Source organism: Aethalodelphis obliquidens, unplaced genomic scaffold (assembly GCF_003676395.1).
Source record: "Aethalodelphis obliquidens isolate GAN/ISIS:26980383/991018 unplaced genomic scaffold, ASM367639v1 scaffold31, whole genome shotgun sequence".
NCBI classification, from domain to species: Eukaryota; Metazoa; Chordata; class Mammalia; order Artiodactyla; family Delphinidae; genus Aethalodelphis; species Aethalodelphis obliquidens.
This window is the reverse complement of record NW_020837975.1, coordinates 16,040,290-16,054,294: the sequence shown is the minus strand read 5'-3', so window position 1 is coordinate 16,054,294 and position 14,005 is coordinate 16,040,290. Positions and strand designations below refer to the sequence as shown.

The window sequence follows — 14,005 nt, the reverse complement described above, 5'->3', positions numbered from 1 at the left end:
CTAGGATTGACTCCAGATCTGACTGACACCAAAGCCTGTGATCGAAATGATTATCATTTTAATTTTATAAATAAGGAGGATTATAAATTCCTTATGTTCAATTTAAGAGATTAATTTTTAACTCCTAAAATGGTATTTTCATCTCATGTTAAGTATATACTGTGTGGTGTGGACATTAAATAAGATTATTGATTATAATGATTGGTTAAGAATTATTTATTTCCTTGGAACTTGCATTTTCTGATTAAACCTGACCCAAATCTTATCCCTTGGTATCTTCTTGTTTCATTTTTTCTTAATCTTTTTGATTCTCACTGATCAGTATTACTAAAAGTTATACTTTGGGAGTCTTTGGAGATGCAAAGATTCTCTCTTTTTTTGTATTTGTCAATTTAATAAAACTTTATGTTTCTGAGAACTAATACCTTTACAGATGAAATTGGGGATTAGGAAGTCACTTCATTAAGGTTAGGTTTAACACTATAAGGTAGTAATTAAGAGTGAGAAGGCTTGGGTTTGAATCCCAGCTCTTTAACTGTGTGACCTTGGGCAGATTTTATTACCTCATTTTCAGTTTCCTCATCTGTAAATAATTATAATGCCCATCTCATATAAAAGAGTTGTGAGAATTAAAGGAAATAATGTTTATAAAGGGTTTAGTGTAGTGCCTGGCACAATAAACAGTCAAGAAAGAAAAGCTAACATAAAAACAAAGTACAGTTTCAAGGTATTTTAGGCACATATATTTTCTTAAGATATGTTAATGTAAACTTAATTAAATGAATTTAAAGTTTAAAATACTAGGTTTGTAGAATAGATTGAGATGATATACTTAGAATAGCTATTTAAACCTAAAATAAAAATATTAATTTGGGCGGCTCTATTCATCTCATTGAATTGTCTATGCTTCTGATTTTATTTTCCTTATTAATATTACTTGTTGGACACATCACCATTGACTAACCTCTACTTGAAGAAGGGGAAGTAAAGTAACAAACTGAAATTTTAATGGTTTCTATTTTGTGAACAAGCTTTACAAATGTTTAGGGAGGAGACAATTTGGAAATTTATACAATTAATATGTATAAGTTGTCTTAATAAGTTTATTATAAGTTGACTATTGGCTCTCAAACTTGGCTGATTTACCTGGAGAGCTTTGCTTAAAAAAATTCCCAAGACCGCCTCTTCTCCCTTCCCCTCCCCAAGACCTGTTCCTCAAGTGATTCTGTTGATCAGTCAGATCTGGATGTCACTGGGCTACAACAACTCAAGTGTAGCTCTGTGAACCCTATAATGGAACATACTCAATTCTTTTTTTTTTTTAAAACAATAAGGCAACTTAGTTTACTTTGAAAGGTATTTATGGCAAATATAAGTCTCCTTTAAAGAAAGTTTGTGCAGTCTCAGAACTCTTAACTACTCATTATAATATACAATGATTATTTAAAAAATACTTACATTTAAGTTGGAGCGGTTCCTTTTTTCTTTTTTTAGAAAAATGTAAATCAAAGATAAAAACTTATTTTTAATTTTCTTATTCTTATATTATCATATTTCTGTTTATGATACCTTGTTTAGAATATGTCTCATGAAATGCTTTACGCCAGTGTGCCTCCAGAGGAGAACCTGGCCCTAGAGTGAGGCAAGCAGAGTGTCCAGGGCACAGCGTTTAAGGAGGCACTCACTGTCAGGGCAGTTGCCTGAGGATCTCCTTAAATTTTGAACCATAGGCGCCTGCTTGCTTGCCTCACTCTTATTCCAGCCTTGCTCCAGAGAAGTAGGCTGCATATAAATTATTTTAATTTTAGTTTAGCATAATCTTATGCATGCTTGTATGTTTCGTAAAAAATAATGACAATGAAAATAATGTAGCCGAACCCGAATTTATATTACCCAGAAAAAAAATAGGTTAACTATTTGAAAAAGATAATATTATGATTTTATTCTTGCATGTTCAGTAGTTGTCAGAGTGTCAGAAATTCCAGTTCAGTAGAATCTTGTCTCACTCTGAAATGTGCTTGTTTTATCTACTGGCAGCTGTCTGAAATCATTAGTGCTCTATCATAAGTTTCTTAATTTGATGAATAGTACATTCAGTTCTTGAACTTATGGATGATCATTGAAGCAATAAGTGGTAACTCCAGTTTTACCATACTTTTATTAATAATTTTAGAATTCTTTGAGAATTTGCCTATGATTTTTCTTTTTTTTTTGAGTGCCACATCTGGAAATGCTCAAAACTTGTTTGCCTTTTTAAGAGAACATTTTGCAGTGAAAGTATAACTTCTTCAGAGGTGAGGTTCAAGTTAACGAATGATGAACCATAATGTGAGGAAGCATAATATTGTGAATTATTATTTGGCAGACATAACTAATGCAGGCGTTAGCTGCTGAAGCCATTAATAAAGTACCACTTGCAGAAAGCTAGAGAGATAGGCAACACAGAACTTTCTCTGTAAACTCTCAGAATGTAAACTACAGTACAACCTAGTTTATTCAATAAGGACTAAATTCTTTAAGTTTGATATGTTTGTAGGTTCCATGATTAATGTGTAACTAGAGTATAAAAGGAGTATTTAGAATCTGTTAAAATTTGTAGATGTGACATCATTGTCAAGTCAGGCATTTTATTTCTTAAAGTTAGAATTTATTTAAATGCACTTCTTTTTTTCCAAAATAAATTTTTAATTTCTACTTACAGTGGTGCCAAAATAAGTTTTCCTAAATAAAATTATTTAATATTTAGGTCTGTTGATAGTGTTTAAAGTAAACAAAAATAAACCCATAACAACCAAGGGTGGAGGAGTATCTAGATTTGTTTTTAGCTTTCTTTTTCATGGTTTCTCAGAAGTGTATCATATTATAAATACATTCAAAATGTTTTGCTCTGAGGATATGTAGCATTCCTATAAAGGTTAAATCAATAAAAATGATTTGGACACATTCCTAAGCATGGCTAGAACAGGTAGCCCGTTGTTTTAGGTACCCTTGAGTTTTTGGAGCAGATCATTATGGCGTAGCAAAAGAACTTACTAAAAGTTGCTTTCTATGTGTAGATGCGTCAGCTTAAAAAAAGCAAGATTTTCTGGCCTTCTAGAAATGAATATTTTTACAGTAGCCTGTGAATATTGATTTAATGATATGTTTTAAACTTTGTTAAAGTTCGAAGCTTTTTTTTTTCTCTTCTCCGAATGCTGAAGATACACCATAATTGATAAGGAAGAGGTACGTACAGGAAAAATGCAATGGGCAAGCCTTTCCAGCCAGTTTAGAATAAATGGTAGTCTTATGATTAAAGAAAGTATCAGACATTATAATTGCAAAATTAGGAATTAGATGTGATTCTTTTTAGTCTTGCCAGTTTAGAAGAAAATTCTGTAATCACTGGAATGTTATCTGTTCAAAATGTTCAAATGCAAGTTTGCATTTGAACGTTTATTTAAAAAAGCATATGTGTTTCTCCTGTGCTCAGGGTTGACTTCTTAGTGTGGTATTGTTGCTAGGTAGAGTTTTATTTTATGCCATTTGTTTGCTGTTTTCTTGTTCATTTCATATGTTTGAGTATGTAAGTTTTAAGTTCATATGTAAGTTTTCAGATCACACACTTTTCACAGCTACTTTTCAAAAAATTCCTTTCTGTCAGCTTACAATAATAAGATAATTTTTCTTAAAGTTTCCTTTAAAACAGCATTCAGGGTATTAGATGTTTTTTGATCATGGAAACACAATGAATTGACCATGTATTTGGCTGAATAAGGTTTAAATCAAAGTGGAGAATTTGAGTTACATGCATTGGTTTCATTATAGAAAATCGCTTATCATTTTGTACATGTAATATATATTTACTTTGTACGTAAATATTTTATCAAAAATACTATGGTATTTGTTGGAGCACATGATTTCATTTCATAGCCAAGAAAATAGTTTGAACATGTCTGAGTAAAAATGATTTTTACACATATAAACATATATAGAATGGTTTAACCATTTAATAATGGAATAATTTAGCAATTTAAGCCAAATATTTTGCTCTCTTAAAAAATAGTTATAGTATCTCTTGATATATTCTGATTTATCATTACATTAAAAAGAAAGAACATTTATAAAAATAAGCGAAAAATCAGCATATGTCTCAGTTTTCTTTCTAGATACTTGTGAATGATGATTAAAAATAAATCTCCGTATGTGTTTTCTTTGATCCTATTGGTGCACTAAAATATTCTGCAATCTGCTTATACATAGTATATGGGAAATATATTGTTAAATCTTTATTACTAAATCAAGAGTGATGTTCTGACAATACCGATTGTCTTGATCTAGCTTAGATAATAGTATTTTTAAAATAAAGTGGATACTTGTGGTAAAAAGTTTTAAAAATGTTATAAGTTTTGCTCCTAAAATAGAATATATTCTGTGTGTTTAGTTTTAACAACTGAGGGAATGTAAAGAATTCTGTGTAACGCTGGAGTTTTAATAATATGAAAAAGAGGAGTTTCTAATATGAAGAGAAGGTTGGATTAATGATCAAAGGTTTGGATTACATTGACTTTCACGTTTATATTGCTTTACGAACATACTGTGTAGTACATTGTCTTTGTAAGTATATCTGTTTTATGGATTATCTTCTTAAATATTTTAATTTTTGTTTTGAACTCTGTAAGAGCAGTAGCAGTTTTTTCTGCATTTTGTCAAAAGACGAATTACCTGAAAGCTTTACAAGTTTCGTGAGAAGTAAAAATTAATCTTGCTAGATTACCTTTTGTAACCAGTTATCTTGCCTGATATTAGGATGGTACTGTCTTGATGGAAGTTTTCTCGTAGATATTTTCTTATAGTGTCTTAATATTTTTGAATCGGATGCTAAGGTCCTTAGTATGAAATGCTTGTATATTTTTACATTTATACATTTTATGGAAAACACAGTGATTGATAATAATGTAGACTATTAGCATAAAAAAGTTTTCTTTCTGTGGTAGTATAATATTGCAGATTTCTGTAATCTGACAGAAGTTTACAAAATAAAGTGAGAATTCACTTTTCTTCAAAAAATAGGTTTTCTTTAAGGTGTGTTTACAAAATTTATAAAAAAGTTATTATTGATTAAAGGGAACACGTACCCTGTAACTTTTGCATACTCTTGTGTCTAATTCTGGGATCAAATTACACTAATACTGTAAAACCAATGAGATAAATATTAATTGTAAAATACAGCACTTTTTTCTTTTCAGGTTCATAGTGAATTCACTTTGTTTCGATCCATTTAAGTAATTCTTAATCATTTGGTAGAAATGATGATACCTTTCCACTTAAAGATTATCTGGAAATTTGAAGTTTAAATTGGGAACTTCAGTAGAAAAATTTAAAAATAAAATTAATTATAATTATTACTATCAAAATGAAATAACCGAATTAAAAATCACAATGCCTAATTTAACTTGTTTACCTAGGTTATATGGGCAATGAGTAAATATGCAGAAAATATACCTGTTTAGCTTCAAGCCGGAGTTGTTCTTTGAGATAATGTATGTAAATAGGTATCTGTTAGCAGATTAATTACATTCATATTTTCCCTTGTGAACTGTAATAATTTGTTTAACTGATACCAGTTTTTAATTTAAGTTTATAACTGGAAAATAGTGTCCTTGTGTTTTACAAGTATAGTTTTTGATTATTTTAATCTTGTATACCCTAACAGATGCCTAATCTCTGTTGTTGGTTTTACAGATTAACATTTCTCTGTTAGTATACATGCAAAAAGTAATTGATTATCTTTCCAATAGAACTGCAAACGATCCCTCAGTTAACTAATTTACAGTTGTTTTCTTCCTGGTTTACAGTTATTATCCCAAGTTTCTCTAGTCACTTGTGTGTATGCATTCATATGCACTGGTAAATTCATATACTACATATTAAAATTTTCATAATTGAAAGAAATTGAAGTTGTATTTATGTGGCAAATATTTAGCTTCTGTATAAAAATACGTCCATGTCCATAGAAAGTTCTGTTGAATACCGCAACATCATTATTCGAATTTTTCCAAAGAAAGACATTGCATATACATGCCTTAGAACCTTACTGATTGTTATTGTGATTTGGCTAGCATTTTTCCTTTATTTCCCTTTTTTTTTTGGCTTTTGCTTTTAACTGAACCACAAAATGGATTTAGTTGTAAGATATCTGACTACAAGGAATATCTAACAATAAGGAATGTATAAACAAAGTCTGGCACACTCATGGTTCATATGATTTTTGTGAACCTGAAAATGTGTATTTAAATGTTTGAGTTTTTAGCTAAGTCTTTTATGTAAATATATTTTTATAGTTGAGGGTATAATGATTTCAGTAGACACCATTGATATAAAGACTGAAAAGTATAAAATAAAATTAATTTATTTGATTTTGTGGTAAAAATTATTGGCCTTGCACAGGATACTTGGATGTACCTTGTTAGACTCTCACTTCTCTAATGTAACTCTTATGTATAATTTCTTAAGGGATGGGAGTAGAAGTAGTGCAGATAACAGTCTTTAATTGCCACCATAATCTTAAATACATGTCTGAGAATAATGTAACTTGGTAAATTTTCTGACATCAATATAATAATTTTAAAATATCTTAAACCTCATTAAAATTGCATTTACTTAATATATGTCTGTATGGTGCAGAATTCCTTGTTTTGTGGGCAGTTGATTTAAAAATTGAAAATCACTTAATTAGAGGCAAAATCACACTCAGTATGATTTTTAGTCCTGGACTACATATTGGATGTTGGATTTATGAGTATTAACAAGAATAAAGAGTACTTATAGGAGGTGTATCAATAATGAATTTTTGCTTTACTGCAAGTATTAAATGCTTATCTGGACTCAATTCTACGGCTCATTTTATTTGGGAATTATCTTAACATATAATGGTGAATGATTAGGTTTTTATTCGTATAAGACAGCATATTTATGAAAAAATATACTTTAGAGTTAACATCCTGTTCAACAACAACAATAAACACCCGAAATGACTGGTATGGTATTGCTTACATTCAGTACTGTCCAAAGTTGAATCCTACATCCTTAATAAATAATACAAAGGGGAGAAATTCCTAAGAATTCAACGTAAGATGAAGATTTTGTATACAATGTAATAAAAGAGCATTTAATCTCAGTTGCTCTACAGATCTTTAAAAAATTATGTGGGAGTGTACGTGTGCTTGTTGTTAAATGGGCAAAAGCTGGTGGCCAACTGTGGTTAAGATTGTAAGTAAAGTCCCTTTGAATAAGGTGTAGAATTTCCCCATTATTTTTTTGAATTGTAATACATTAATCAAAATACATATCCACCGAATTCCTTAAACTTTGAAATGGCAATAGATTGTATCAAGGTGTATATTTTCATCATGTGAGACTTCCTTTTCTAAAGATTTGTTTTAAAAGATTAAATATTTCATATTTCATGAAGAATTTCCATATACTTTAGACAGCTTAGAATATTTTGCTCTTTAGAAAATACTGAATATGGAGTTTATTGTTATCCTTATTATGGGAGGCTAATGACAGGTTTTTTTTTTTGGATGAAGTTTTATCTTCAGTGGAATTCATTGGTATAGGAGAAAAAGGTAGTGCATTTGGGTAACCTAGTGGGAATACTGCTTAAATTAGCATTGGTTTTGTTAGCACCCATTTACTAATAAATCTTGCATGGCAGATGACTAGAAAAAATAGTCACGCTTTGTCACGTTTACAGGTTTATTGTTTGTAGGAAGGATTCTTTCATATTGAAGGTATTTGTCTGTTTGACCATATGTGTATTATTTTTACAGAGACACACTGTAGAGGTAGACTGTTCCAGTGAATCCCTTATGTAAAAATATCTCTGTAGACTTTTGTTACGTAATTAATTGCATTTGCAATGAATGCTTTTGAGGAGATTTGCATGACCTCACTATTAGAGTTGTCACATTTTAGTATCTTGCAACGGGTTAGAACAGTATGGAAGGTTGGTATTTGTATGCTTTGGAGAGGAGTTTGAGATGTTACCCTGTTTTGCCATCAGTTTTCGAGTATGCATGGGTGCATCATTAATCATAGGAAATGCAAAAATAAATAATCCAGTCCCATTGGATTTTTTTATATGAATACTTACCTTTTCCCTTTTTCGTATATACAGTTGAGGTATTTAGGTAACCCCTAACCTTTTGCTTCAACAAAGAAGTACAGTATAAAAATATTACCACAGTTTTCATGTGAGCAGCTCTTGAGAGGAAAAAAAAAAGCCCTCTAGATGAATATTTGTTGAAAAAAAAGTTGTGATACAGAATGTCTTAACTCAGCCCCAATACAGTACTTGAGGACCACCAGTGTATAAAATTGAAAGCACATGAGTTTTGAAGCACTAGAAAAGGTTTGTAATTGATTAGCGCTGCTTGAAAGTACTGAAGTACAGTGAGTTTTGATTTGTGAATGGTTCTATTCAATAAAGATTAATTCTGTGTGTTTGATAAAATCTTAGTGCCTTCAATGAGTTAGTTTTTTCCCCCCTCTGCAGTTTATTTAACCATCAAATATTTCAGTGTTCTTTTAACAAACTGGAACATTTCTATCTTACTGAATTTAACTTTAGCATGACTGATTTAAACAAGTCAAACTATCAGTGATTAGTTTGAAGGGTGTAATTGAAGAGATTAATTTTTTCTTCTTTTAAAATAACTAAAGTATATCATAATGTAACCATGTATATTTCATGCTTTCTTGTGATTTAGAGACTATCAAGAGATTTATATAGACTAACAATATTTTTCTGTGATTTGTTTTAAATCTTCTACATTCTAAAATATTTTTAATGTTTAAAAGTGAAATCTTTACCAGTTTTCATGTAAAATTATGATTGTTAAATAATACATAATAAGAGTCTTTGGAAATTGCACCGACATTGTTAGCTTTTAATAGGAGTGGTCTTCTATATATGCTCTTTTTAAATCATCTCCCTGGATTTTGGAATTTAGCTCTCTTATTTTAGAAGCAAGTTGTGACACTTTGTCGCTGTTAAATCTTGAAACTATAAAATCACTATCATTGATATGGACCACAACTATTGTTTTGGAAATCAGTCTTCACACATCACGTTCAGTCGGGTACTACAGTCAGTTACAAAGGTTTTATGTAGAAATTTAGTCTGTCAGCTGATATATTTTCGTAAATAAGTTCTTAATGGTAAGATACTCCATGAGTTACATCTATTCATTTTAACAGACTTCATTTATGATAAATAATGGACATATTTTGAGTAGTGCACATTGAAAATTCACAGACACACACACACGCACACACTCTTTTCACTTATTATTTTGAGGTGAGGCAGTTGGTCAACGTGTGCTTTTGTCCCTCACCTAGGAAGAGCCTGAACTTTTAAAACTATTTTACAAAATTGGAGCACATACTTTTGACATTTCATTAGGTTGTTTTGATAATCAATTACTTAAGAATTTAAAGCCTGAAGTGAGGTTTCAGACTTCAGATAGATTCCAGAAGGGGGAAATGTTTGTAGTGTGATGATAACCTATACATTATGTCCACCACCCACCTGTAATTAGTCCCATGTAGTGGGTTCATCTTACGTTCTCTATCCAGGCTCTCAAATACTATTTGGGAGTGGGAGAGGGTAAATTCCACTTTTCAGAAGAGGAAGACTTAGTTATGATGTATAAAAATATGTGATGTGATGGATTATTTAATTCATTATCATGCCTGTTTGAAACTGGGTCAAGTTTTGAAAATTTTACCGTAGAAACAGTTACTAAGGATGTCACAGAAATGTAACACTCCCTCATATGACAGAATAAAGAACATTTTAACATATTCTTTGTGACTATATTAGTAACTTTACATCTAATGCTGAAATAGCCCTTGAAATTTGTGTTCCCAATCTGGTTTGAAAAATTCTTATTTTTTAAAAAATAGAGTAACATTGTGAAGAGTAACTTAACTGCTTGAGATGCTGTTTCAAGTTATCCCTCCATATAACAATAGTTTTAAGCATTTTTTTCCCCTCTTCTCTTGGGTGGGAACAGCAAAAGTTTCCATGTATGAGCTATAATTATAATAGGGGTTGTTAATGCAGTCTAGTTGTGTATATGTTCTGCTTCCTTAATGCAGAAAGTTTTACAGTAATGCTTATTATCTTCCATTAAATTAAAAAAAATAATCTGTGATTATTGTATTGTATGTGTTATAACTGAGGGGGCCCACTTAGAACTATTGAGGGAGTCACTACAGCAATTTTACATTTTTTTGTAAAATACATAGTATATTTTCTCACCCTTTTAAGAGAAACCTTTTTTCTCCTTCAGGTTTAATTATTTCTCTTTGACTGAAACTAAGACTGATCCTCTGGTAGCCATTTAAAATGTGTGAAGTAGGAGGAGTAAAAGAAACTCCAATCGTTAGTTGTAAGTTATAAAGCAAAGTTAATACAGGTATACACAGCAAAAGGATTTATTTTAAAGGATAAAAGAAAATTTTATAAACTTGCCTTGTAGAACATGTTGGACAGCATAAAGAAAATCTTGTAAGTGTTTAGATATTTTACTATAATACCATCTTAGCTGATGAATGTTGAAGTAGTTTACTTTTGTGTATTAACACTAACTTGAAATTAAATATTAATACTATATTATGCCTGTTTTCTTTTAAAGTCCAGCATGACTTAATTGGTATGGCTCTTTTAAATCACGCAGAGTATCCTTACAGAGTTTTCTTTTTTATGAGACTAAATGATACTTATTTTGGTAGGTCAAAGAATATGATTAAAATAATCCTAGACGTTTTAATGTTTGCTATGTTTAAAACAATTTCTACTTATGGATAATAGTGTGTAGATGTAAACTAAAATTGCATAGAAACTTATGATTGCATGTAAGTTTTTGACGACTTCTGTGAGCTTTTTAATATCCTGGATATCCTGGGCAACTATAAAGATCTTTTAAAAGTGGCTATTACATACTTATCATAATTTTGTTTCAGTTGAATATATGCTTCAATTATGTAAAGTTGCCTAGAAACAAACTTGTACAGATATCTATGATGCAGTCTAAAATTATAAGTAGATTTCTTGTGGTTGAGCTGGTTAAAATGTAAGTTATACTGCAGGTTTATTTCTCTGTTTTACATAGTAGAGTATAATGTCAAGATAATTCTGTGGTCTGTTATTTTGTAAAATTGCTTCCTTTTAAAAGTTTGCTCAAATATTGGGAGCTGCCGGGGTGAATACTTCACAATACTTTGATTAATGTAGTGTCTAATTTTATTTCAGTGAAGGTTAATGAGAATATTAAACTTTCCTTTACTGTTTCAACTACCTCATTTCTATAGCTCTAGAAAACATTTAGACTAATGTGAGATAATTTAATTTTTTCTATTTCAAGTCATTAGTCCGAGAAGTAGATAAGTTACAGATGCCAAAAGCAAATTTGTACAGCAATTTCATTTTTCAACTTTTAGTGTAACAAAACAGCATCATTATGATCTTTAATATAATGTTAGCTGGCAAAGCTAGCAAGTTCATCCGAGAAACATACCTTTATGTTTAACAGGTTCATCTCTTATAGGATTTTAAAATACGATAACACTTACCCCAAAAGAAGTTTTGCTGACATGGTGTCACTGTGCTGAAGAGGCTGTTTGATGCCATAGTCCCTCCTTTTATTTTCAGATAGAACTTGTACCCTCTGTTGTAAATTCTGCTTGCAGCCTTAAACTGAAAACACAAACCATACCCAAACCTTGTTTTAGTTTTACAGTATGCCTGCAGTACATAGACTTGATATTTATTTTTTTCTGTCAAGAAATTATGTAGCTGGTAATATGTGAAAAGCAAGGAAACAAAACAAAAAGAGAATGAGCAAATATTGGAAGGACCTACTATTACTGCATAGACTGTGGTTAGAGAGCACTCACTGACTCTGTTGGTCTCGGTGGCTGGTAGTGACCTGCGGAGATTAACCATTTAAAAACCAGAGACTTCTTGCTGTCCTCCTGGAGAAAGTTTGCACCGCACTTGTGGTTCTGTGGTTGTTTGTGAGGCGAATGAAGCATTCACACAATCCAAAAAAGCAAAAGCTTTCAAACTCCTTTTTTTTGCAAAAGCACTATTACTGGAGAGACAGAATCATGTGGTTTGTGACCTCATAGTACTCACAGTCAAGTGGGACTGCCTACCACTGTGGCTTTCCCCCCTTGCTCATGCTCTCTCTTTCTCTCTCTCTCTCTCTCTCTCTCTCTCTCTCTCTGACAAAAGGCTTGTGGTAAGGCCCTTCCTGGCATCCAGAAGGATATAGCTTTTTAATTTTTGTGACTCATGAGGATTTGGATAGAATACAAATGCTGAAGGAGCCCAAACTCCTGTAAGGTTAAGCGTTTGTAGAGCAGAACTCTGCTGTTGTGGGCTTTCCTTTCTATCCCCCCACCCCTACTTTTTGTGCCTCCTCCTTTTATTTAGTTCATTATTGTGTCTGTGGAAAAGTGAGCAAAATTGGCTCAAGAGGCTGTGTGTGAAATCCTGAACAACAGTGATGATTTACAATAATTTACATCTTTGGATTGTATCACATTCTGGGGTCTGCTTCATATTTGCTGGGTGATTGGAGTCCTTCTGTTTTCCTTTTTCTTGTCTTCTTAAACTCATGAATCTGTAACTCATTGTAAAAAAGTTTACCTTTCTTAAGGTCTGGTTGCAAACTGCTTGCTGGGCTTGACTGTAATTGGCCGTCATGAAAGTGTTAGTCTGGGGATTCCTTTACAAATATTAAATCACGTCTGTCTAGTTTATATATGATCAATATTAGATGCCGGCTCCTACAGTAAAGATTAAATATAATTAGTATCTTTTGTATTATGTTTACCTTTATCTCATGGCTAGTTTGAGTATCTTATAAAAATGAATAGCAAAACTTGTGGCATAGTTTATTGGATGAATCTTAGTTTTCTTTATGTGTGTAATAATTTTTATTTTTCAAGGAAATATACTCATTTTGTATACTCATTTTGTATCATTTACTTGGATATTAACTTTAACAGAACCTTTGATAGCAAGTCTTATACAAATATAAAGTAAAATTCTTATGTTGTAACTTAGATTGTTCAATGTTATTGATTTTTCTAAGCTCAGAATGGAGTGGGTTAACAGAAGCTGTATTTTTTGTTTATAATAGAAGCTTTTGAAATAAATTACAAAATGCTGTGTGTAGTACGGAATAATGCACACAGAGTATGTTAGTCGTCTCGATTTGCTAATTCTGATTCAGAAGAAAATTGGAAACATCTTTGGGAAACTATCTCCTTTTTTGCCCCTTTGGACATGTATGTATAGAACTCATTTTCTTATTAGGATGATTATATATCATAGGCAGAGAATTTCATATTTATGAATAGAGCTTCCTGTTTTCATCAGTTGAGAGAAATGGGGTATTTTTCAGCAAAAATTATAAAGCTGAACAGACCAATTTTCTAGGCATTTTTTTGCCATTTATCCACGCCACTCTGAATTTGCATGTTAGACTTCTTCCTAGTGTGATAGTAACCAGGAGTGGCATGAAGTAAATGAGTGGGAGGGTGGGCGGAGACAGTGAATTACAAAACATTATTTGGGGTGTATAATGGGGTAAGGACTGGGAAATACTGAGGAGGATGTTAGAGCCAAAGTACCCCTTCGTATGGTCGTCCTAGCACAGTTCATTATCTGTTTTTGGTTTATATTTGATAAAGATAAATGTACTAATGTGTTCATAAGTTTCTTACAAAAAAATAATTTGCCCAAAATACACTGGGAGGATATGGGAATGACTTTAATCCTTTATTATTCAAATATCTAGAACTTTTCCATAATAAATTTTTAGTGATTAAAAAACCAGAAATAACGTTTTAGTGTTTTATTTAAAATACATATTTATCATGCCTCATTGTGTATGTAAACAGGTTTTACATTGAAAAGTAAAAGCTTTCATTTAACATGCAGTTA

General features: G+C 31.4%; 2 protein-coding genes across 6 annotated transcripts in view; one reads left to right on the top strand and one right to left on the bottom strand.

Moving 5' to 3' along the window:
• LOC113631174 (runt-related transcription factor 2-like) overlaps positions 1–12,377 on the bottom strand; it is a 45,163-nt gene extending 32,786 nt beyond the window's left edge. Inside the window, exons 1-2 of the mRNA XM_027127431.1 lie at positions 11,947–12,377; positions 11,623–11,746 (exon numbers count right to left, since the gene is read on the bottom strand). Coding sequence (XP_026983232.1) covers positions 11,623–11,746; positions 11,947–12,084 — 262 coding nt within the window. The 5' untranslated portion in view covers positions 12,085–12,377. The remainder of the gene's footprint in view (positions 1–11,622; positions 11,747–11,946) is intronic.
• Positions 1–14,005, top strand: part of SUPT3H (SPT3 homolog, SAGA and STAGA complex component) — a 446,906-nt gene that overhangs the window by 37,251 nt on the left and 395,650 nt on the right. The window lies entirely within an intron of this gene.